Below are 26,608 nucleotides of genomic sequence, written 5' to 3'. Positions count from 1 at the left end.
TAAAAATTATTTTCCTGTTCTATTTTTAAATAGTTTTATTGTTTCATAATTTACATACCATACAATTCACTCATTTAAAGTATATAATTCAGTGTATTTTAGTTTTTATAGGGTTGTGGGCCTATTACCAGTTTTAGGTTCAGTTTTAGAACATTTTTAACTGGTCAGAATCCAGTTTTAGAATATTTTTATCTTTCTCAAAGCAACTCCCTTATCCATTCATTGTCACTTTCCACTCCCCACCTCCCTCACACTAAGTAACCACTAAATTACTTTCTGTCTTTATAGATTTGCCTATTCTGGACTTTTTATATAAATGGAGTCATACAATATCTATTCTTCTGTGACTAGCTTCTTTCATTTAACCTAGTATTTTCAAGGTTCATTGATGTTGTAGCATTTATTAGTACTTTTTGTCTTTTTATTACTGAATACTATTCCATTATATAGTGATATCACATTTTGTTTCTCCTTTTATCACCTGGTAGATACAACATTTTGATTTCTCTTGAGTAAATATACCTTGAAGTGGAATTGCTGGATCATATGGTAACTCAATGTTTAACATTTTGAGGAACTGCCAAATTGTTTTTCAGTATGAACATACTATTCTACATTCCCACCAGCATATGAGAGTTCAGCTCTTCCACATCCTTGCCAAAAATTGTTACTGTTTGTTTTATTTTTTATTATAACCATCCTACAAAGTGTATAGTAGTATTTATTTCATTGTGGGTTTGACTTGCAATGCCTTGATTAGACTGATGAAGTTGAGTACATTTCCAAATGCTTATTGGCCACTTGTGAATCTTCTTTAGATAAATGTCTATTTAGATTCTTTGTCTGTTTTTTTTAAAGCAGTTGAAACAAGACTTATTATCTCACAGTTTCTGTAGGCCAGGAATGTAGGTCCAGCTTTTCTGGATCATATGGCTCAGGGCCTCATAGGCTGCAATCAAGATGTCAGCCTGTGCTGTGGTCTCACCTGAATGCTTGACTAAGGAATGATCCAATTCCAACCTCAGTCTTTTGGTTGTTGGCTGTATTCAGTATTTTGTGGGTTTTTGGACTGAGGGCATCAGTTTCTTGCACACTGCTGCCCAGAAAGCATTCTTGGTTCCTTGCCATAAAAGCTCTCTTTTTAGGGCAGTTCACAACATGGCAGCTGACTTCCACCTGTGAAGCAAGGAGTAAAAGCAAGAGTAAGAAGCTAGAATATGTTTGTAATTTAATATTAGAAATGACATCTCAGTAGTCTTTTCATTAGAAGCAAGTCACTAGGTCTAGCCCTTACTCAAAAGGAGGGGTTTCATAGAACATGAATATCAGAAGTTGAAGATCTTTGGGAGCTATTTGAACAGCTGTGTTAGTTTGGGCTGCTGTAACAAAAATACCATAGACTGGGGTGGGTTAAACAACAGAAATTTGTTTCTCACAGTTCTGGAGGCTGGGAAGATCAAGATTAGGGTGCTAGCATGGTTTGAGTTTGTGAGAATACTCATCCTTGTTGTAGATGACTGACTTCTTGTCCTCACATGGAAGTGAGAACAAGCTCTTTAGTCTCTCTTCTTAAAAGGATACAAATCCCATCATGGGTGCTCTACCTTTATGACCTCATCTAAGCCTAATTACTTCCCAAACACCTCAGCTTCTGATACCATCCCTGTAGGGCACAGGTGGCAAACACAAGGCCCACGGGCCGAATCTGATCCTCCACCTTTTTTTATCTGACCCAGCATCTTGTTTCTGTCTAGTGGCAGCATCCCTCTCACCTAACTGTTAAGGAGTAGTTACATTTATACAGTCCTAAAATTACATTCAGCCCTTTGAAGGCAGCTGCAAGGCTGATGTGCCCTCCAGCCTTCCGCCCCCAGTGAAAATGAGTTTGACACCCTTGCTGTAAGGGTTAGGGTTTTAACAAACCAGTCCATAAAAGCTGCCTACCACAGTCTGCCTTTGCCCACATTTTAATTGAGATAATTTTATTACTGAGTTGTAAGAGTTCTTTAAAGAGTGAAAAAGAGTCCCTGATCAAATGTATGATTTACAAGTGTTTTTCCTACTCCATGGGTTTTTTCTTTGCTTTCTTGATTGTGTGATTTGCAACACAAACATTTTACATTTTGTTGTAACCATTTTCTTTTGTTGTTGTTGTTGAATGCACTCTGTTATATCTCAGAAACCATTACAAAATCCAATGTCAGGAAGATTTACTCCTATTTTCTTCTGAGAGTGCTTTATTAAAAATTACTATTTTTTAAATCCTCAGCCAGGGATATCTTTCTTACTGATTTTTAGAGAGAGAAGAAGGGGGAGCAGACAGACAGACAGAGGTGTCAATGTGAGAAACATCAATTAGTTGTCTCCCATACATGCTCTGACCAGTGATTGAACCTGCTATACCTAGGTATGTGCCCTGACTGGGGATTAAACCTGCAACCTTTTGGTGTATGGGATGATGCTCCAACCAGTTGAACTACCTGACCAGGGCTCTTTGAACAGTTTTATAGCTTTTGCTCTTAATTTAGGTATGTTATCCATTTTGACTTAATTTTTGTGTATGGTGAGAGTTAAGGGTACAACTTTATTCCCTTGAATATGGATATTTAGTTGTCTGAACACCACTAATTGAAGAGACTCCTTATTGTGTATTGTCAAAGATCAGTTCATTGTGTATGTATGATGCATGGATTTATTTTGGGGCTCTCAGTTGTATTCCCTTGACAGGTACATTCATCCTTATATAAGCACCATCTCCTTGATTACTATAGCTTTGTAGTAACCTTTGAAATTAGAAGAACTTGGTTCTTCTTTTTCGTATCTTTGGCTATTCTGGGTTCCTTTCATTGTCATATGAATTTAAGGATCACTTTGTCGACTTCAAAAAAAAGTTGAAATTTTGATAGGGATTATTGTATTGAATCCATAGATCAATTTGAGGGATATTGTTGTCTTAATCAATATTAAGCTATCTGATCCATGTGGTGGAATCTTACCATTTATTTCAGTCTTTAATTTATGTCAACAATTTTTTTTATAGTTTTCAATGTACAGGTCTTAACACTTATGTTAAATTTATACCTATGTATTTTATTCTCTGTTCCCTACTGTAACTGGCATTGTTTTCTTTGATTTTTCAGATTGTTCTTTGCAGGTATATAGACATACAGCTGAATTTTGTGTGTTGATCCTGTATCTTGCAGCCTTGCTGTACTTGCTTATTAGTTCTGATTGTTTCTTTAATGGATGTCTTAGGATTTGCTTTATATAAGACCATGTCAACTGTAAATAGAGATAATTTTACTCATTTCTTTTCTACCTGGATGCCTTTTATTTCATTTTCTTGCTGATTGCCTGTTTAGAACTTCCAGTTACGTCATGAATAGCACTGATGAGACTGGAAATCCTTGCCTTGTTCCTGATATCAGGAGGAAAGTATTTGGTCTTTCACTGTAAAGTATGATGCTAGCTGTATATTTTTTATAGATGCCCTTTATTAGGTTGAGATAGTTCCCTTCTGTTTTTTGAGTGTTTTTTATCATACAAGGTTATTGGATTCTGTCAAATGTTTTTTTGTCTGAGATAATCATGATTTGTTTTCTATTTTAATATGACATATTGCATTGATTGACTTCAAAATATTGAACTAGCCTTGCATTCCTGGGATGAATCTCATATGGTTATGGTACATAATCTTTTTTTATATGTTGCTCAAAGTCAGCCACGGGTAAAGTTTATGGCTTTCTCAGGTCTTTCAGGAGCCTGTGCTCAGCCCTATACGTGTGTGGTCTTCTAGATTTAGGGCGTATTTTAGAACTTTCCAGTGTCCCTACAAACATCAGTAGATTCCTCTGAAGTATTTTGATTACCTTCCTGTGTGCCCTGTTATTGCATCTCCAGGCAGTAGGGATGTTAAACAATTTACACTGCTTTAATGTCACAGGCAAGGGTAGTGTGGGTGGGTGACAGAATAAGCAGTACCCAATGTGTGAGTTTTGAGGTCAGTTAAAGAAAAGCCTTGTGAATGGTGTTTTCCAGGGAAGTGCCAGATAGGTCAAGTGATGGCAATTACCTGGAAATGAAGCTTTGAAAGATCTCCAGTCACATTATGCCAGTCTTCCATAGTGGAAGGTTTATTTAGTGTGGTACATAGAACACATTGGAAAGAGAAATCTGAAAGCAGAGGTCAGGTTCACAGTTCTTTCCTAAATCCTATTGGAGATAATTGCCCAGATTTTTGGTAGAGGCATTGGGAATGGAAGGAACTCTCCATCCTTATTTCATCAAGAAGGAATTAGTAAATATGTTTATAATGTAGTTATTTAATATAACATTTTTAAAATTTCTGATGACCAAAGTTCACTACACGTTTATTTGTAAAATACAGAAAAGCACATGCACACAAGACACACATTTTTTGGAAATACCTGTTAAAGAAAGGAGTATTTTCCCTAAATACTATATAAACCTGTACTTATAATATTGATTTTGATGGAAAGAGAGCCAGACTATTAGTTTTTAAAAGGACTTATTAAAATGTTTTAATATATTGATGCCAGAGTGCTTTAAACTTGGTAATTAATTTTATTTCTTTATCCTTCCTTTCAGGTAGATGCACGTAGCATACCAGTATTAACAAAATGGCAAAATTCATATAGCATTAAAGTTGTACTTCAAGAACTAAGACGTCTAATGATGTCTAAAGAGAACATGAAGCTTCCACAGCCACCAGAAGGACAAACATACAACAATTAATTTTAGTGGATCTCAAACTTGTCTTAAATCAACAATCTTCTATTTGTGTTAATGTCTTGATTAAATATTACAATGCAAAATACCCGCCCATTAAGTAAAAGAATTCCAGCTGGTAAACATGACCTGGACATTTGTAAGAATATATTTAATATATGTATATGCATTATGGTTTCAGGTAACAGAAGGAAAAATGCAGCACATTTGTTTTTAAGGCACTGTCATTTAAACATAAACCTGGAGTACTCAAAATAGAATTCAGGTTTATAAGATGAAAGTATGGTGAGAAGTGTCAGATAGCTGTGGTGGAAGCATGTGTGTTTCTAAAAATCTCAAGAAGGGAAAAGAAATGGCATGCTTTATCCATCTTGCTTAGTGAAAAGAGCTTCAGTTTAAATTGTCTGAAGTAGCAGGTACAATGAGTATTGTCAGAAATTGTTTTAATTTTCAAAGTAGTGTGGATGCTGACTACTAGTATCAAAAATATGCTAAGGATTGTTTTGATAATCTGCATTTATAATAAAAAATGTCATGCGGAAAGTTGATGAATTTCTGTTAAAAAGCTATTTCTGTACATTACATGTAACAGACATGACAAATACTTGTTTACAGTCCTTGACAAACATACATTTAAGTTTAAGTGAAATCAGCAAAAAGGAAATAAGTGTATTGATATGTGATTTGGGGGATTAAAGTTAGTCTTAAAATGTAAATAAAATGTGGATTGTGTCCTCAGAAACTGTGCCATTTCTGTTATATTGATGTGGTATGTGTACAGTACCTTGCCGGGGTAGCAAAAATTTGAATTGTTGTAGCTTTCCATTCATATACACTTTTTATTATTTAACCTATTTTGTATACTTCTTGTGAATTGGAATTTACAGAGTACAAATTATTTGAAAAGTTTTAATTTCTTTGGACAAGGAAAAATCCCAAATATTATATTTTCGCTTTGATTTTACCAGAAATATATTAAAAATATGTTTGAATTCTAGCAATTTTTACAGAATTATCTATTGTAAATTATTCCTATATATATTATATTTTTTCTTTACAACTTTTTTTTTTAATTTTTCTGTGGCATTTCTTCTCCCAATGCTTTTAATACTAACTGGGATTAATTTTATCCATTCCACTGTCTTTCACGTTGGCACATATGTATTCCATACTGATGTTCTGTTTACCAAAGTGATGAGAGGTTTTAAGTTACCGGTTTTCATTTCAAAGCCCTAGGTATGTAACTGTTGAAAATACTCTTTTCATATAGAATTCACTGAACAAAATAGAAAGGCAGTCAGGTGACAAGGACAGATTTCTTAAACATGCACTGACATGTTTGTATCAAGTTCATTTAAATCTAAAGCTTTGAGCTACCTTTTCTGGGGCAATAATATATTAAAGTCAGTGACAGTTTGTCTAAACTTTCAATTTCAACATGGCTATTCTATTTTAATTGTGAAAGATTTTTAAAATGCTTTAAACTGACACATAGAGAACATATCAATACAAATTAGTGCATGTATAATTTATTAAAATAGGTTTGAAATGAACTATTACCTTAGAATACACTCTTAAAATTATTACATTGTTAAAGGAGATGGTTGGATTACACTAATGTCATACATAGTTACTGATGGTCTAAATCAATCTCTAATAATTTCCACTTTGAAAATGTGTCTTGTACGTACATAGGCGCTATGAAGCATTTGAATGCTGTTAAATTATTCATATATTGGTAGGCTGAGAATCTGGATACCTTAATCTCATCCTCTTCTGTTTCCCCATATCCAGTACTGTGAAGTTTTTTTTTAATTTCCCTGAAGTATATGTTGTCTGAGTTGACTGTGTGTTTATGGCCCTTCTTTTGTTTTTGAGACTGTATCTCTGCTGAAATCTGCATGCTCTTTAGCTAATTTCTAAAGCAGGATCCATTTTGCATGTAACCATCAATATGTACATGGCAAGCTAATATACACTGGTTGGATTATAGGAGGAGTTGATACAGAACTACTCTTAAATGTAGTAACATTTCTAAGACAGCAGTTTTGAAGCTATTTTTCCATTTGTCTGTTTTGTAAAATGGCTAAGGTTGTGGGAGTGTGTTATTAACTTAAATGAACTGTAAATTTGCCTTTGAAATTTGTTTAAAAGGTTAGGAGGTGAGACCCTAGGGGATGATTTTATATTAATAAAGATTACAAAAATAAAATTCTTGTCCTGTTAGGTCAGTGTTATGCTTTAATGGTTTTAATTACTCATTTTCAGAATTTTATTAGTATTGGCATTTGCTGTAATGGAGTTTTTAGAATTTTCAAACAAACAGTTGTAAGAATAGTCGATGGTATTTTAAGACTTTCATGTGTAAAATACCAAAATGTATAATTTTAAATCGTCTTTTCAAAACAATTTATCACACTGCAGATTTGGGTAAATGATTGGAGGGTGAATTCGTTTGAATCCCATACAATTTATTAGTCTGGATTGCTTAATATCAATGTATCGATTTAAATATTTCCCACTAAATATTATTGATAAATACATATGAAATGCATATTTTTGGGGAAAATTTAGAGGACAAAGCTATAAAATTTTAATGCATTTTCCTTGATAGATTTGGTGTGCATGGCTTTGGGTAGTGCTGGCAGGTGCTCAAGAAATTAAAGACTGGTCAAAACTAGGGTAACTATTTTTTTAAAGACTTTATTTATTCATTTTTAGAGAGGGAAGGGAGGGAGAAAGACACATCAGTGTGCAGTTGCTGGGGGCCGCGGCCTGCAACCCAGGTATGTGCCCTAACTGGGAATTGAACCTGCGATGCCTAGTTCGCAGCCCGCACCCAATCCACTGAGCTATGCCAGCCAGGGCAAAACTAGGAAACTTTTTAAAAAATAAATTTACTGGGTTGACATTGGTTAGTAACATTATATAGGTTTCAGGGGTACAGTTTATAATACATCATTTATATATTGCATGTTCACCACCCCAAGTCAAATCTGTTACCATGTTTTGTTCCCCTGTGACCCTTTTCTTCCTCTCCCTACCCCTATTTCCCATGGTAATGATCATTCTGTTGTCTGTCTATGAAGTTTTTTGTTTTTGTTCTTTTCCCCTGTTAATCCTTTCACGATATGCATTCAGCCCACTACCACCTCCCCTCAAACAGTCTTTCCTCTCTATCTATGAGTCTGTTTCTATTTTGTTAGTTTATTTTGTTCATTAGATTCCACATATAAGTGGAATCGTATATTTTTCTCTGACTGGCTTATTTCACTTAACATAATACTCTACAGGTCAATGCATGCTATTGCAAAAGGTAAGATTTCCTTTTTTTATACTAGTGAGTAGTGTTCCATTGTGTATATGTACCAAAGCTTTTTTATCCACTCATCTACTAACAGACACTTGGGCTTACAAGTCTTGGCCATTGTAATTAACATTGAAATGAACATACTGGTGCATATAGTCTTTCAAATTAGTGTCAGGTTTCTTTGGATAAATTCTCAAGTGGAATAGATGGGTCATAAAAAAGTTTCATTTTTAATTGTTTCAGGTCAATAAATCCCTACTGCTTTCCACAGTGGCTATACCAGTCTTCATTCCCACCAACAGTGGATGAGGGACCCCACATCCTCATCAACACTTGTTTGTTGACGATACCTATTCTGACAGGTGTGAGGTGTTACCTCATTGTGGTTTTAATTTGCATTTTTCTGACATCGTGTTTATTTCATATGTCTATTGCTCATCTGCATGTCTGCTCTGGAGAAGTGTCTATTCAGATTCTTTGCCCATTTTTTAATTTGACTTTTTTTTTTTTTGGTGTAGAGTTATATGAATATTAATTTGAATATTAAACCCTTATCAGATGTGTCATTGGAAAATATGTTCTCCCAGTTAGAGGTTTTGTAACAATGTGGGTCATGCCAGATTGCTGGGGAGCAGATGCGTGAACTCCAACCCAATATGAGAAGCTACCTGACCCTCTTCCCCCGGAGAAGGGAGGGGGCGGTGAGAAACTCAGTGCTGGTGGTTTGAAACTACAACCTTCGAAATAGGCTTTCTTATCCTAGGGGAGGGTAAACAACTGGTGTGTCTATGACACAGCTGGAGGGAGCGTGTACAGAACATGTGTGGGCTGAAAAGGTCACAAAACACATGCAATAAGGTGACTCCCAGCTTCAAAGGAGATGCTTGTGCCCCTGTGCAGGGCTCGGGAACTCAGCTGTTTCCTCAGAATGGCAGTGGGAAGAGGGTCAGGGACACTGGAGCTGACAAATATGGCGGACATGGATGCACATCGGTTGAAAAGCTAGATGCTCTGTTGCATGGGTTTCTGGGCCAAAACTTTAAAAGAAAATGCCAAGAAGCACATGGGTCTTTCTCTTCCCCTGCTAGTCCAGTGGGCCACAGTGGGCTTGAGTTCCTGAGGTTGGTCAGCCCTGGAGGCCATGTGGTTGGGGAATATTCCAGCACCTCTTCTATACAGAGAGTGGCAGCAGCGTTGTCAGTGGTGCACAGCCCTGCCTGGCAAGTCGCACAGACTTGAGAGACACTTGGAGCCAAGCTGACTAAAAATCTGCCAAGCAGCCTGGATTCTCCCACCTTCATTCTCGCAAGGATGGCACTTTAGGGATTCCAGGCACATCCTAGAACTTGCCTGGCCTGGCAGAGGATAGCAAAGTAACTTGATTTTAGTGTTTTAAAGGGAGCAGAGTGGTCTCTGTTGCAGAAACCTGGCCATTATCCAAAACTGTATAGCCTTTAAATAAACATCCCTTTTCCTTTTCCATGAAACTTCTGATTCCAGAGCTTTGCCTATAGCTTTGCCAATAAGCAGTAGAAACCCCCTGGCTGTTCTCCAACAGCACTGGCTATTCTGTGCCAGTTTATTTCATTTTGTTAATTATTTCCTTTACTGTGCAAGAAGTTTTTAGTGTGATGCAGTCCTGGATTTATCTTTTGTTTCCCTTGGCCCAAGGAGATATTTCAGAAAACATTACTATGAGAAATTTTCTAGATTATCCTGCTTGTGTTTTCTTCTAGAATATTTATGGTTTTGAGTCCAACATTTAATTAAGTGTTTAATCCATTTTGAGCTTATTCTTATGTATGGTGTAAGAAAGTGGTCTATTATATTTTTTGCACCTATCTGTATTTTACCAACATCTATTCCCTTCACCAGATTGGGGAAGTTTTCCTTCATTTGTTCAGGTAAGTTTTCAGTTTCTTGCTCTTCTTCTTCTGGCACTCCTATGATTGGGATGTTGGAATGTTTGAAGTTGTCCCAGAGGTTCCTAATCATCTCATTTTTTTTTTTTTTTTGCATTCTTGTTTCTTCATTGTGTTCAAGTTGGATGCTTATTTTCTCCTTTTATTCCAAATCATTGATCTGAGTCCTGGTTTCCTTCTCTTTACTGTTAGTTCCCTGTATATTTTCCTTCATTTCACTTTGTGTAGCCTTCGTTTCTTCCTTCATTTTGTGAGCAAGCTCAATCAATTCTGTGAGTATCCTGATTACCAGTGCTTTGAACTTTGCATCAGATAGGTTGGTTATCTCCTTGTCACTTAGTTCTTTTTCTGGCACCTTGATCTTTTGTTTCATTTGGGCTATTTTTTTTTTTCTTGTCTTGGTGCATCTGTTATGTCTACGGGTCATACAGAGCCTTAGGTATTCACCAGGGTGGGGCAACCCACTTTGCTGCTTTGCGGTGCTCTATGTAGGGGAAGGGTCAGAGAGGGAACAATGCTGCTTGCTGTGTTCTCATCCAACTTTTCGTCACTTCCCTTGCTTCCCAAAAGTGGTTTGTGCCCCTTAGGTGCTAATTTGAAGGTGGGCAGGTTTGTGTACGTTCTAGGACCCTGTGGGTCTCTCCAATGTACACTCCTCTGAGGCTGGGAGTTTCTCCTGCCTCCGCAGTCCCCACAGATCTTTTCCTCAGACTGTAGTTTTGAGTGCTTAGTAGCCCGTGCTGAAACTGGATTTTGAGGTCTGTCTTGCTCCCCCATTTTCCTTCAGGCTTGTGTACTCGGGAATGTGGGGTTGCCTGTGCGGTCCCCCAGCTGCAGCCTTGCCATGTCCTCTCCACCCTGCTGTCTGTCTCCTGCCCTCCTACCTCTGGTTGAATGTTTCTTCAGTTCCTTGGTTGTTGGAGTTCTATGCAAATGTTTTTCTCGAATTTTTGGTGGTTCTTTGTTTTTAAATTGGTTGCTTTCCTTCTTTTGGTTGTGCAAGGAAGTGAAGCAATTCTGCCTCTGCCTCCATCTTGGCCCCTGGGGTTCCAGCAAAGGCTGCCATTTCTTCCCATCCATGAACATGGTTTCTGCTTCCACTTATTTGTATCTTTTTTAGCTTCTTCCTTCAATTTTCGGAGTACAGGTCTTTCACATCCTATGTTAAATTTATCCCAAGGTATTTTATTTTTTTGATGCAGTCATAAAAGGGATTTGTTCTCTGTCTCTTTCTGGTAGTTCATTATTGGTGTGTGGAAATGGAACTGATTTCTGTTATTTATTTTGTGTCCTGCTATATTACTGAATTAATTTATCAGTTCTAATATTTGTTTTTTGTTGGAATCTTTAGTGTCTCTACATGCGGTATCATGCCATCTTCAAATTATGACAGTTTTACTTCTTTTTTTGCAATGTGGATACCTTTTACTTCTTGTCTGATTGCTGTGACTAGGACTTAGAGTATTATGTTGAATAAGAGTGGTAAAAGTGGACATCTCTGTCTTGTCCCTGATCAAGGGAAACACTTTTTTACTTGTTGATTATTATGGTGTCTGTGGGTCTTATATGTAGCCTTTATTCTATTGAGGTATGTTCCCTCTATTCCCACTTTGCTGAGAGTTTTTATCATAAATGTGTGCTATATTTTATTAAATGTTTTTTCTGCATTTATTGATATGCTCTTCTGATTTTTAACCTTCATTTTTATGTGGTGTATTATGTTAATTGAATTCAGTTATTGTACCAAGTTTGCTGCCAGGAAAAAATCCCACTTGATTATGGTGTATGATTTTTTTTAATGTATTGCTGGATCCAGTTTGCTAATAATTTGTTGAAGATTTTAGCATCTATGTTTATCAGGGATATTGGCCTACAATTTTTTTTTCTTTTTAGTGTCTTTATCTGATTTTGGAATTATAATAATGCTGGCCTGGTAAAATGAGCTTGGGGGTCTTTCCTCCCCTTGAATTTTTTGAATTAGTTTGAGGACAAGAGTGTATTCTTTGACTGTTTGGTAAAATTTGCCTGTGAAGCCATCTGGCCCAAGACTTGTGTTTCTTCGGAGTTTTTTGAATACTGATTCAATTTTACTAGTTTTAATCTGTCTATATAGATTCTGTGATTCTTCCTGTTTCAGTTTTGGAAGATTGTATGTTTCTAGGAATTTTTCTGTTTCATCTAGATTGTCCAATTTGTTGGCATATAGTTTGCAGTATTTCCTTACAATCTGTTGTATTTCTGTGCACTTAATTGTTACTTCTTTCATTTCTGATTTTATTTATTTGGTTTCTCTCTCTCTTTTTTTTCTTGATGTGTCTGGGCACAGATTTGTCAATCTTGTTTATGTTTTCAAACAACCAGCACTTTGTTTCATTGATATTTTGTGTTTTATAAAACACTCTTACATTTTGTTTATTTCTGCTGTCATCTTTATTATTTTCTTCCTTCTACTCACTTTGGACTTTGCTATTTTTTCTTCTTCTAGTTGCTTTAAGTATGTAGTTAAGATTGTTTGAGTTTTTTGTTTCCTGAGGTAGCCTTGTGAAGCTATGAATTTCCCTGTTAGGACTGCTTCACCATGTTCCATAGTTTTTGGATTGTTGTATTCTCATATTTATTTGTTTCAAGGTATCTTTTGAATTCTTCCTTGATCTCATAGTTGACCCATTCACTGTTTATTAACATGTTATTTGGCCTGCCTGCATATTTTAGTGTTTTTTTTTAGTTTTTTTTCTTGTCATACCATTATGCTCAGAGAGGCCTTTCATATATAATTTCAGTATTTTAAATTTATTGAGACCTCTTTTGTGTCCTGACCAGTGGTCTGTTCTAGAAAGTGTTTGCACTTGAGAATAATGTATATTCTGCTGGTTTGGGTTGAATACTCTGAAGATGTCGGTTAAATCCATCTGATCTAGTGTGTCATTTGAGGCCACTATTTCCTTGTTCTCCATTTTCAGTATCTATCCATTGGTGTCAGTGGATTTTGTTGAAGTTCCCTACTGTGACTGTATTACTGTTGAGCTCTTCCTTTATGTCCATCAAGATTTACTTTATATATCTTAGTGCTCCTATGTTGGGTGCATAAATGTTTACAGGGTTATATCCTGTTGTTGCCTTACTTTCTTTATCATTACATAGAGTCCTTGTTTGTCGCTGTTTATAGCCTTTGTTTTAAAGTCTGTTTTGTTAGATATAGGTATTACTACTACAGTTTTCTTTCCATTTGCATGAAGTATCTCTTTCCATCTCTTTACTTTTAGTCTGTGTGTGTCTTTTCTTCTGATTTGACTCTCTTATCAACAGCATATGCAATAAGATCCCCCAGAAAACTGGGTATCTTCTGGAGGGTGGGCCCCTTGTAGTACAGGTTTTCTCTGCTAGGTGAGTGTTCTAAGAACCCATCTGTAGGAGTATACCATCTGGTGTTGTTGTGAGAGGCTGTGTCTGGCATCAGGGAAATTTTTTTTGAAGATTCTCAAAACGTATACCCATTTCATTCATGATGGGTAATTTATGAGTGCACATGCTCACACCACTTGAGTTTTCAGCAGATTTTGACCAAAAACAGCATGTCCCTTGTGCTCCATCCTTCTTATTTACCTGATCTCTCCAAGTGACCTTTCTTTATATGTATATCCTGGATGAAGAAAGTCCTCAAAGGGAAATGTTTTGCCAATTTGGAAGAGATGAAACAAAAAATGGCACAAGCACTACAAGTCATCAAAATTGACGAGTTCAAAAACTTTTGAGCAATGGAGAAAAACATTTTGATAGGTGTATTGCATCAAATGGAGGGTACTTTGAAAGTGACTGAAGTTTAAACATAAGAATAAATACATAATTTTTAATAAATTAGGATATTTTTGGCTCCCCAACTTGTGTATGTGGTCTTGTTTTCTTATCCATTCAGCTAACCTGTGTGTTTTAACTAGAGAACTTAAGCCATTCACATTTAAAATCATCATTGGTTCATACGTATTTATTACCATTTTATTCCATATAACTATTAGTTCTCCTTTACCTTCCTCTTCGCTTTTCTTTGTTTTTTTTTGTTTTGTTTTGTTTTTGTTTGTTTGTTTTTTTTGTCTTAAAGAAGACCCTTTAACATTTCTATTAATAGTGGTTTGGTGGTAAAGAACCTAATTTGTTTTTTTGTTTCAGTCTGGGGTGCTCTTTATTTCTCCTTCAATTTTAAATAGTAGCCTTGCTGGGTGAAATAATTTTGGTTGTAGATTTTTCTTTTTCATCGCTTTGAGTATTTCTTGTTAATCCCTTTGGCCTGAAATATTTGTCTTGAGAAATCAGCTGATAGTCTAGTGGGTTTTTTTTTTTAGGTAACTGTCTTTCACTGCTTTTAAGACCCTCCCTTTGTTTTTTACATTATGATGTGCCTGAGTGCCTTAGGATTCATCTTGTAAGGGATTCTCTGTGCTTCCTGGACCTGTGTTTCCTATCCTTTACCAGGTTAAGGAAGTTTTCCGTCATTATTTCTTCAAATAGGTTCTCAATCCCTTGTTCTCTTTCTTCTCCTTCTGGTACCCCTATGCTGTGAATGTTACCACACTTCGAGTTGTCCCAAAGGTCCCTTAAACTATCTTCATTTTAAGAATTTCTCTATTTTTGCTGCTTTCATTGGGTGTTTTATCTATCTTGTCTAACAAATTGGTGATTTTATCCTTTGCTTTATCCAACCGCTTATTCCTTTTGTTTATTTCTTTTAATTCACACCTAAAGACATGCTCATTGATTTCAGAGAGAGGGAAAGGGAGGGAGGAAGAGAAGAAGAGAAACAATGTGAGAGAGAAACATTGATCAGTTACATATCAGATATACCCTCGGGGACCTCTAATCAGCAACCTAGAAAGGTGCCCTGACTGGGAATCAAATTCACAACCTTTGCGTTTATGGGATGATGCTCCAACCAACTGAGCCACGCTGGCCAGGTCTTCCAGTGTATTGTTCATTTTAAATACTGTATTTTTTCCTAACTGGTTCTTTGTTATGGTCTCCATGTCTGTCCTTATGCTTTCTATGTCTTTGGTTAAGTTCTCATTGATTTCATCCATTCTTCCCCTGAGTTTGTTGAGCATACTTATAACCATTGTTTTGAACTCCATATCTGGTAAACTGCTTGTCTCTATTTCATTTTGCTCTTTTTCTGGAGTTTTCTCATGTTCTTTTGTTTGGGGCATATTTCTTAATCTCCCTATTGCCTGCCTTTATGTATTTGTTTCCATGTGTTAGGTAGATCTGCTATGATTCCAAACTCTAGTAGGGAGACATGTATCCTGTGGAGCCCCATGACACAGTCTCCTTGATTACCTGACTGTGTGTTCCAATGTCCCTATGTGGGTTATGTGTGTCGTCCTGTTTTAATTGTGTTTTGATTGCTTGGCCCATTCATGGATGGGGTCAACCCTTAGGCTGGCTAATTGTGAGGATCAACTCCAACCACAGTGTATGAGCTGTTGTGCGGGTGCTAACCTCTCAAAGCAGAATTCACCTCAGCAGGATCTGTTGCCTGCCAAGATCTTAGCTGTGTTGTTTGTGAAGCTAATTGGATCTTGCCCTGATGTGTGAAGCTGGCCACTAAGTGTGCTGTTTGGGATGTCTTGGGTGGGACTTGGGTGCAGATCAATTTCAGGTGCTGCTTGTTACTGGCCCTGGGCAACCTGTTTGGAGCTGCAAGGTGATTCACAGTTTTTAGCTGTCTTTGCTGGGCTTGGGTGTGTGGAGGAAAGGTAAAGCTCCACACCAAGCCTCACTTTTACTGTTACTGGACCACAGGGCAGGTCAGCAAAAGTTCCTAGGAACCCTGAGGTCCACCCCCACCTGCCAGCTATTTTGTTTAGGCTCAGTAACTGAAAGAACCTCCTGCAGTACTTGAGTTTCATGCGTAAGTTCTTGGTCACCAGGTAGGGGTAAGAGGTGTTCTCCAGATCTCTACGAGTTCTGTCTTGGTGCCCATGTTGGGTCTCAGGATACTTAGCAAATGTTGAAGGATATCCCAATTCTAGCTGCTGCCCAGTGGGTGCTTGGATACCTTTGTGGTTGGGTGGAGTGTCAGGGAGTCATCAGGGTGAAGCCAGCAGAGTTTTTCAGGCCTCAATAGGCCAGTATTTGGCCATGTGAAGGGAAGGCTCTGGGTGACAGAAAAATTTTCCTTTATCCTAGGGCCAAGCAACTCAGTCTATTCCTCCCTGCATGGAGCCTGAGTTTAGCAGGGAGTGGCCAGTTACTGAGAGAGGGGTGCTGCTGGTCAGGTTTAGAGAAACTTGAGGGCCTCCCACCCAAGAGTTGCACAACTTAGACTGTTTCCAGTTCTGACCAGATATCAGCAGGATAGAGCCACCAGGAGTCAAGAGGGTGGGGCTAGCTAATATTGTGGAGGAAGCAGTCAGGATCACGGGAAAGTGGGGGGAATGACTCCCACCACTTAAGTCACACAACTCAGGCACTGACATACCCTGAATCTTCCCAGACCTCTACTCCCTGGCTCAGGCTTCTGACTCCTTAGCAGTGCAGAAGCTGTACAGGGTAGGGTGATGGGAAATCCAGAGGATAGGGATATCACATTCCCCCAGGCTGATGAGCTATGGAGGGGCGTGCTCCAGCCAAGAAAGATGGCATCTTTTGGTATAGCAGAATGACTCAGCACAGGGTGTCTCGGTGGTTGTCCCTTCAATTTTCTCCCTAGAGCCACAAACCCCAGTCTATCCTCACACTGCTCTAATCTGATTCACCTTTCCTCCACCTGAGCCAAGGTTGGGTGGCTGGGAAAGTGATATTGTGCGTTGGCCCTTAAAGAGGGTGCCTGTGTCTCTAGCTGTTTCCATGGGGTAACGTAACCCCACTGCTTTTCACAGCCAGGTATATGTGGTCACCTCTTACTGGCTCTGGTGCTCTAAGCTGGAGAGTCTCACTTAGGCTTGAGACCATAAGCTTATCAGGGGGAACCACTGCAGCTGAGATATTTCTTTGGAACTTCAGCCACTGCCTGTGGGTATGGACCTGCCCTTTTCATGTTTGAACATTTTCTACCAGTCTCTGTGTGGTTTCTTAAATCCCTGGTTATAATACTTCTCTGCAGCTAGTCTTCAGTTGGCTATTAAGGTTGGTTGCTCTATATTTTTGCTGTACTTTCAGTTTGGTCCTGAGGATATCAGTGTAGTTTCCACCTACTCCGCCGCCATCTTGGATCCCTCCAAAACTGTTAACAGTGGAACCTTGTTTCTCAGATTAATTCGTTTTGGAAGGCTGTTCAAGAAACATTGTTTGAGATGGGAGATGTTCAAGAAACTAGGTTTGACTGTATTAGTATGAAAGGGTTTCGGATCGAAAACTGAAGTTTTGTTTGACAACCAAGACATTTTTTTCTGTGAATCACTTTGTTGAGAACTGAATTGTTAGAGATGGGAGATGTTCAAGAACTGAGATTTGATATTAATGATAAATTGTAATATCATGAATAATTGGATTTTGGGAGGTATTTAAGGAGTTTTTTTCAAATTTCTTTTTTATAACTATCTTTTGGAGTATATGTGGAGAGTTATAGTTATTGCTGTAAGGATCTAAAAGATTTTACTTTTTTGATAAGTATCAATATAATTTTCTAGTACCAACTTTATTGACTTTTGGTTATTTTGACAAGGATTCTAACTCAAGGTTTTGGAAAGTGTATATATTTTGTTTCTAAAATAGAAACATTACAAAAAGAAATGGTGCAGTATATGATGCATTGATTATAGCATTAACAGTAATTCCCCCTTAGTACTGTGTTTACTAAAAAGCAGAAAATGCATGGGGTTAGAATATCTTTTATGCTAAAATTAATATGCTTTATAGAAGTTTTAAAGAGTAGATGAGAATCTCATAGCTCATACTGAAAATGCTGGCTATTTAAAAAGGATTGTGTGGCATTAAAAGTAAAATGCTGTCAGCATTTTCTGAGGAGAAAATCAATGGAGGTGTTTGATGATACTGAAAATAAATGACAAGTCAAAACTATCACTTTGTCAACAAGGAAGTTTTAGGAACTCATGAAGTAAGTACATGATAAAAAAAGATAATTGGATAGGAAAAAAGGTTGCTATGATATTTAAATCCTTAGGAGGGTATTCTCACAGAAAAAAATCCTAAGGTTTTGCTATATCTCATTTTTTTAAAATGTCCATAAGATCAGATTTTTTGACAAGTTCATTTATGAAATTAATGATGAAAGTCAGATCTCACCTGCTTAATTTAGAAAGATTCAGGAATCATCCTTTTGAAAGTGAATCAACTGACCAAAAATCCAGTACAGTGACTAATCCGTTTGCTGCCAAAAATAGATTTCAAATAGTAAGTTTTTTTTCTTGTCTTTGTTTAATGAGCAGTTACTTTAAATTTATCTAGAAATTTCAGCCAAAGATACACAAAAGTAAAGAGTATTCTTATCTACAAAGGAGGACTAATATAGTTGGCATCAAGAAACTAATAGTAATGAGAAATCCATGGTCAGTAAAAAAGCAAATCATTGAGCTGATTGAAATTTTAGTTGCTTGTTCAGTGCAGTAATTGAGTAACTTGAAAATATATAATTTAAAGATTATAAGGAAGCACTTAACAAATGAGTGTACAGTCTTCATCTAATATAATAGCTTTTTTAAAAAACAGGTTTTAACAATGGATAACTTTACAAAGTAATGGGACGTGAGATTTTAACAGGACTTCCTCATAATAAAATGTAGTAAAATTTGATACAATACTTAAACTCATGTTTTGGGATGAAAAGACTCATACTTTTATAGTCAACAAGCATGGTAATTGTAAATGCTTTTTTAAACAGGGCTGGGATTTTATAGCCTTTATAGTTCATAAGTGCTTATAAGTGCTAATTTGAGGAATAAAAGTAGATTTTCTTCACAGTTGATAACTGACAAAAAAGACATGTATTACCCCTGCTCAGGCCATTTTGGCCAAGTGAGTAATGATGGTCAGATGTCCAGATTATATACATTATCATAAAGTATCTTTCTATTGCTATAAATTAATTGTAATGGCTATATAACACATTTAAAGTGGATAATAGACTTTTTTCAATTATCTTAATATTCAAGTGACAATAATTCACAAGGAAGGCAAAATATCTAATTGCCTGGCTTTTAACTAAATAATTTATTTAAAGATTTAAAAAAAAATTATTTATCTTTAAGAGAGGGAAAAGTAGGGAGAAACATCAATGTAAGAGATACATTGATTGGTTGCCTCTCACCCCTGAGACTATGGACATGGCCTGCAACCTCGGCACATGCCCTGACTGGGAATTGAACCAGTGACCTTTTAGTTGGCAGGCTCACTCCACTGAGCCAAACCAGCCAGGGCTAATTCCCTAACACTCTTAATTGAGTAATATGTGAATTTCTTTAAAGAAAAAAAAATATGGGTTCAGGATTATTTGAATTATTTTTGTTAACATTATTTTGTGCATAAAACTATATTAATGCAAATGTATAAACTTATGCTGTTAGTCCTTATAAAATTAAAAAGTAGATTACACAGTGCACAGTAGTTAAAATATAAAATAATTTAATAATGAGGATGTTCCATTGAACTAACTTCTGCCTGAAATATAAATATTGTTATTGCCCCTTCTTGGTTTTTATCTTTCTTTATGGTTATTTTTTTCCATCACCATCCCTCCCCACACCCGCCCCTCCATGTAGTCACCACACAGAGCCCATGTCTGAATACTTTGTCTCTCTCTCTTTTTTTTTTTTTCTTGATCCCTCATTCCCCACTTCCCTTTCAACTTCCTCCACGAGCCGTCAGCCTGCTTTCTATCAATGAATCTGTCTCTATTTTGGCTTTGCCTATACTGTGTTGTGTGGACCTCATGATTCCAACCTTTTTTATCTTGCCAGACTACTGTGAAAGTATCTTTTTTATGATGTCTAATATTCATTTAGTAGAAATACAATTAAATTATAAGTTCACCTTATAATTTAAGGTGAACATTTTTATTAGCCAGGGATAGTACTTTCAGAGAAAAATTCCTAAATCTTTTGATTCTACTCTGTGACTGCAATCGTCTTAAACCCTTGATTGTGAAGAATTGTAATGATATTTATTGTGCTGTGGTTTTTGCCCTGTATAGGAATAAAAATGATCTGTGTTGATGATGGATAATGATATATTAATAACATTTGAAAGTAGGGTAACCTATTTAAATCAGTGATACTGTAAAGCTAAATGGTGTGATTCCCCAAGCTCATTGTGAGGGGTGCTGAATACATTTATTGTTTAAAAAATAAACTGCGTGGGTGGGTGGGCTGGAATGGGAGTAAAAGGGAGAAAACTGTACTTGAACAATGATTAAAATAAAACTTAAAAAAAAAAAGGAAAGAAACTTCAGTCAAAAGTGGCCCCTTCCACTCTGTGACTACTGAGCCATTATTTTCTGGTGAATCGCCCTTAGCTGTAATTTCATCTCCCAGCTTGTGGTCACCTCTAATCTTCTTTTGACAAATTTTATTCTGTTCCTGTTGAGGGGATCCTTCCTTTAAAATCTATTAAGTTTTTTCAGTTTCCTTTTCTCCATTATCTTGGGTGTGATCCCCTTTATTTCTTTGATATCAATCACTAACCAAGAATTCGAAGGATACTCTTGAGAGATTGCTTCATCAGCTTGAACCATTTGTTGTGCTGACTCCTTTCCACACCTGTGCCTTTTGTTTACCACCTCTGTTAATGTTTATTCCTGTTGCCTTCATTAACCTAAGATGTTAGGTACTCTCCTAACTTCTTCATCACTGATTTGCAAATCTTTTTCTTAACCTGTCACTGTTGCCCTCCTTGACAACAATGTCCTCATATGTTTATATTTTGGGCTTTACTTGACTCCTGAGAGTTGATGTCTAAGCATCTAGCTACGAGTGATAGTGACCATCACTGTAATAAAGTTGTAAAATTGTTTATAAGTGTATTTCAAAATTTAATTATATTCTTTGAAATTAAAAAATGCACATCTCCAAAGTATATTTTTAAAACTGAAACCAGAACTTGGATGGTTTCTGATTTGAGATTATTAAAAAAGCCACTTTTTGAAAGTATATTCAGCTACAAAGAAATGTTAAAATCATTTATTTGAATTAAAAGTTATTGAAATCACTACTGCCAGAAATTGGGTAACTTTTTATGAGATGAAAATTCTACCTTACCAAACAGGTTTGGATGCTCGTTTTGAAGCCCTCCCTGTATTCAGTCCATGTGACATGCTACTTACTTAGTGTATGAATGTAGATGATAACATTAAAGATTATAGGTAATTATAAATTATGGGTAACTCTTGGTTATTGAATGGATGATCAAGTCTGTGGGTGTCTCATCTGGTACTACTCCTTACTGATAAAGCTGATGTGCGCATTAGCACTAAAGTTCTAAGCCAAACTGGATAGTAGTGATAAATGAAGAGCATCAGAAAGCTAGTGCAAATCCTGGGACAAATACCATTTTGTCCCATGCCCTATGACTTTGGACCAGTTAACCTCTGTACCTTCAATTTCTTCTATAAAGGCCATGCTTACCCCACCAGCGTTGTGGTTTTGTGAAATAATATGAATGGTTTTAATAACAGTATGATGCAGACTAATTAATAAATAGTAGTATTTAAAAATCTTAATCTAAGAATAGTCTTCAATTATGTTAAAATATTTGCATTGTCTGAACTACTGTGTAAAGTATAGGCTGATTTTTCTTTAAATTTTATTTTAATCATTGTTCAAGTACAGTTTTCTCCCTTTTCCTCCCAATTCAGCCCACCCTCCCAACCCTCCCCACTTCCCTCCCATTACCACCCTCCCCCTAGTTTTTGTCCATGTGTCCTTTAAATTTGTTCCCGTAAACCCTTCCCATTCTCCCCTGAAATTCCCTCTTCTCTCCCCTCTGGTCACTGTTAGCCTGTCCTCTATTTCAGTGTCTTTGGTTATATTTTGCTTGTTTCTTTGTTTTGTTGTTTAAGTTCCTGTTAAAGGTGAGATCATATGGTATTTGTCTTTCACTGCCTGGCTTATTTCACTTAGCATAATGCTTTCCAGCTCCATCCACGCTGTTGCAAAGGGTAGGAGCTCCTCCTTGTTTTCTGCTGCATAGAATTCCATTGTGTAAATGTACCATTGTTTTTTGATCCATTCGTTTACTGATGGGCATCTAGGTTGCTTCCAGCATCTAGCTATTGTAAATTGTGCTGCTATGAACATTGGGATGCATAGGTTCTTTTGGATTGGTGTTTTAGTATTCTTAGGATAGAGTCCCAGCAGTGGAATTAGGCTGATTTTTAAAGAGGTTAAATGGTGGTTCATTTAAGTCCTGAGTGCTCTGAATGAAGTCATTTTCTACTCTTGGTTGAAGATAGATGGGCTTCTGGATGTTATTGAGTGCTGGCATGCCTGGGACCCTGCCCTTGCCCAGAGGATTCCTTCTCCCTCTCCTCACCTTGGTGCAGTGGTCTTTAGATGAATGCTAATTATTTTGGCACCAGAAGCAGATCTTTAGGATGAAAACCACTGGAAAGAGGTAACTTACTTGTCATGCAAAAGAAGCTCACAGAGCCTCACCTGGAAAGCCTACACTGTTTTCACCACATTCCAATGGAAAACATATATGCAATCTTCATAAAATAAATGTATATGCTAAGAAAACATACATGACTAGTTAGGGAAGGGAGACTACATTTTAAGTTTGCCTCTGCCACTAATCATTGCCACTTTTTAATGTAATCACATTGAAGTAAGTTGAGGAACACCCAACTCCCCCTTCCCCGCAAAGTCTATATAGAGTTTCTACTTTTAGTAAATGTCTATATGTGGTGTGTACTAGCAAATATCAAAAGCAGGACTTTTGTTTTACTCACTCTTGCCTTCTAGAAGTTGTATGTAACCTAGTTCCTTGAACAGCCTAGGATTTCAGTAAATGTTTATTCAATTGGTTTATATCTAGACAAGGTTAAAATGTTGATTAAGTTAAGATTTGCTAATTTCCTTGCCACCTGTTAAAGGACTTGCTTTTAATCCTGGTTTCCTCAACAACAGTTGTGTGATTTTGATCAGTTAATTTCATTTGGTTGGTTGCATTAATTCATTAATTTAACAAGAAATGTATTAAGTTTCTATAGTCCACCAGACATGTGTAGTGGTGTCACACAACCTCCTCTTATGCATGATAATCTAGTGGGGTTTACTAATAGGCACTTTACCCAGTGACAAAACCCAGGAGGGTTGAAGTATTGGTATTTGGGGAGCATTCAGAAGGAACACCTACTCTCTTGGGACAAAATTTCTAAGGTTCTTGAACAACTACAAGTGTTAGAATTCACAGGATATATTTTTAAGTGAATACAAACAATACTGATTTGCTCATCATTCCTGTTGTTTGGTAACCTGTAATTATTAAAGAGTTATATTGTCATTAAAGAAGAAACTATTAGACTTTGGACAGCCCACATATTCTCTGAAATAGTTTTCTCATCCACGAAAAGGAAATTGGAGTAGACAAGTTTTGAGGCACCTTCAGTTCTAAGTTCTTTGATTTTTCAGTCACAGTGTGTATTTTAAGCAGCTTGAAATCCTTTACTGTATATCAAGTAGTGCTGGCCCTATAGGATCACACAGAATAATAGTTTTATTTGCATATAGTGTACAATTTGTCTTTTAAAAGGATTTAATTCAGTGGCATAATCAGTACTTCTCAGATTTTAACAGCATTCCATGGGGGTGGTTAAAAGATTTTAATTCAGTATGTCTGGGGTGGGATCTGAGTTTCTATATTTCTAAATCCTGGTGGTATCCTCACTAGCCTGGAATGTGCTGCTCACTGTCATTGCCAGCTTCACCCAATGGTGTTGGCATAACCATTGAATGAAAAGGTCTGGTAAGCAAACTACTAGACAGTGTCACAGAAATGCCAGCTTACTGTGGAAGAGGGAAAAATGAGCAGTGGAGCCTCCTTATTACTGCTAGAACTGTTGAGGTTTTATTTTTAAAACTCAATATATGTTTCTCAAATATTTTTAAATGACCAGGACAAATTAATACATGATAGATGTAAATAGACACATAATAGATATTTGTCAATTTAATAACTTACTATGTAGTTGAGTATGATTTTAAGGTTCTTTAACGTTTATTGAATCATCTTTATTTTTTTCTAGTTCTTAACTTCAGCCACGTATGTTGTGAGATTAGGTAGAAAGCCTCTTAATGCATTCCAAGCACAACAGACATTTATCTTTCTGAGCTTATACTACTATTTTGTTTAAAGCCTCCCTGTTAGCATTTTAAGTGAATATGACTATTCTCTAATTTTGAGACATTTTTTTGAAAAAAATTTCCCATGTAAAAATGATGGCTTTAAATATTTGATTACCACTGAGTTTGATGATGTGTTCCCTGCCAAGAGTCAGCTATGTTAAAGGTGAATCATGCTAAAATCAAAGCTGTGATAGCATGAACCCTCTTTGCATAAGAAAATATTTTCATCACTGAAAATTATGTCTGTTAGCAAGTATACTTAAAAAAAATTTTCTAAGCAAGGAGTAAAGGGGTCAATAAAAAACTTTATGATATCTTCCAGAACTTTTCATCAGCTCAGTTTCTAAATAGTTATGTTCTAGCATGGATTGAAATGTCAATGAGTAATATATAACTTTAAACAAATTTGGAAAGCAGTGTGGTAGACAACTATTATTTGCCTCTTTCCTCTTTTTGTTTTTGAAGAGTGGACATTGGCCATTTTCCCCTCTGGGGACAGATGTGTGTGATACAAGGAAGAGGAGTTGTTGTGTACCATACTTCTCACTGTGAGGGTGAAACCAGTCTGAGAACACAAGCCATCCCAAGACACAGATGTAAGCAATGGACACACAGGATAGTGGTCATTTTCAAGTCTGGCTCCTGTTTCCTCCGAATTCCAGGTTTATTCCTGCCTTTTCCATTGTATGTGAGCTATTAATATTTTTATGATTGCTTACATAATTTTTGTTTTAAGACAAGTTAAAATTGTTGATTAATTGATTTATGCATCCATTCAATGTAGTTATTGGCACACACCTCACTCTGGCCCACCAGAAATACAGACTTTCACAACTTTTATTTTTAAAAAATTGATTTTAGAGAGAGAGGAAGGGAGAGAGAGAGAAACAATTTGTTGTTCAATTTATTTATGCATTCATTGGCTTATTCTTGTATGTGCCCCAAAAGGGAATTGAGTCTGCAACCTTAGTTATTGGGATAACACTCTAACCAATTGAGCTATCTGGCCAGGGCCTAGCCATTTGACATAAGTCAAAAAGTAACCATGTGGAGATTGGACAGTTCCTCTTTGGACATGTTGTACCAACATTGGACATGTGGAGGAAACTAGTTTACCTTTGAGATAACTTGGTATGAAATGCTGCCAAATAGGGCTCTTTAGCAGAGGATGGTGACCAACAGCTTGCCCGGATCCTCTCTCCTAAGCATGAATGATGTGTGTACCCTGGGACTCCCTAGAGTTGAAACTGTGTTGGACAGTGCTGCAGTGTTGCTCTGCTGCTGTAGGAAGCCCACTTTGTTCCAATCCTGGGAGTGCTGGGCCCAAGCCCAGGATAGCTGGGAAATCAGGTTCTGTTATACCTACATTTCCATGAGCTTTTAATTTTTATTCTTTTCTAGAGACTAGATTCTAATCTAATTGAGATTTAAATTACATACCATTTTAAAGTGTGCATTCAGTAGTTTGGAGAATATCCACAAGATTTTCCAACCATCACCACTATCTAATTTCAGATCATTCAAGAATGATGGACATTTGGACTGTTTCCATCTTTTGCCTATTATAAATAATACTATTTTAAAATTCTTGTACATGTTTTTGTGTGGATACATTTTTTAAAAATTGGATTTATTGGGGTGACATTGGTTGATAAAATCATATAGGCTTCAAGTATATAATTCTATATTACATCAATTACATATTGTATTGTGTGTTCACCGCCCCAAGTCAAGTCTCCTTCCATCACAATTTATCTCTTCCATACTCTCTTTTACCTCCCCCTACCCCCTTCCCCTCTGGTAATCACCTTGCTGTTTGTGACTATGAGGTGTTTTATTTTTCCTTGATTTCTTCACCTTTTACACTTGGTGCCACAACCCCCTACCCCTCAGAGAGCTGACAGTCTTTTCTCTATTAGTCCTTTTCTATTTCTGTTTTTTTTTTTGTTAGTTATTTTGTTCATTAGATTCCACATATGAGTGAAATCATATGGTATTTGTCTTTCTCTGACCACTTAGAATAATGCTCTCCAGGTCCATCCATGCTGTTGCAAAGGGTTAGATCTCTTCTTTTTTCTTTTCTTTTCTTCTTTTCTTTTCTTTTCTTTTCTTTTCTTTTCTTTTCTTTTCCTTCCCCTCTCCTCCCCTCCCCCCTCCCCTCCCCTGTCTGCCCTGCCTGGTCTAGCTGTAACCCCCCATGATTTAGGTTGAGTGAGAGACCTCTAAACCAGGAGCCACTAAGGAGACAAAACTTATTTCCTTGGCATGAACGATGCCTGTTCTGTGCCTGGCCTCCTATGCTTGATCAGTTAGCCAATGAGGGGTAAGATTTCCCATGG

At 36.8% G+C, this 26,608-nt stretch overlaps 1 protein-coding gene across 3 annotated transcripts in view; it reads left to right on the top strand.

The window, feature by feature from the left end:
* The window catches only part of UBE2V2 (ubiquitin conjugating enzyme E2 V2), a 55,331-nt gene extending 48,381 nt beyond the window's left edge, over window positions 1-6,950 (top strand). For 2 of the 3 annotated variants that reach the window (XM_036031114.1, XM_028533863.2), the window contains one exon: window positions 4,609-5,491. In XM_036031114.1, the coding sequence (XP_035887007.1) occupies window positions 4,609-4,755 (147 nt within the window). In that variant the 3' untranslated portion in view covers window positions 4,756-5,491. Of the gene's footprint in view, window positions 1-4,608 lie in introns of all 3 variants that reach the window. The other variant, XM_028533862.2, reaches the window with a different exon arrangement.
* The last annotated feature ends 19,658 nt before the right edge of the window (window positions 6,951-26,608 follow it).

This window comes from Phyllostomus discolor, chromosome 7, assembly GCF_004126475.2.
Source record: "Phyllostomus discolor isolate MPI-MPIP mPhyDis1 chromosome 7, mPhyDis1.pri.v3, whole genome shotgun sequence".
Lineage (NCBI taxonomy): Eukaryota > Metazoa > Chordata > Mammalia > Chiroptera > Phyllostomidae > Phyllostomus > Phyllostomus discolor.
This window is presented reverse-complemented; position numbering and strand designations above follow the sequence as displayed.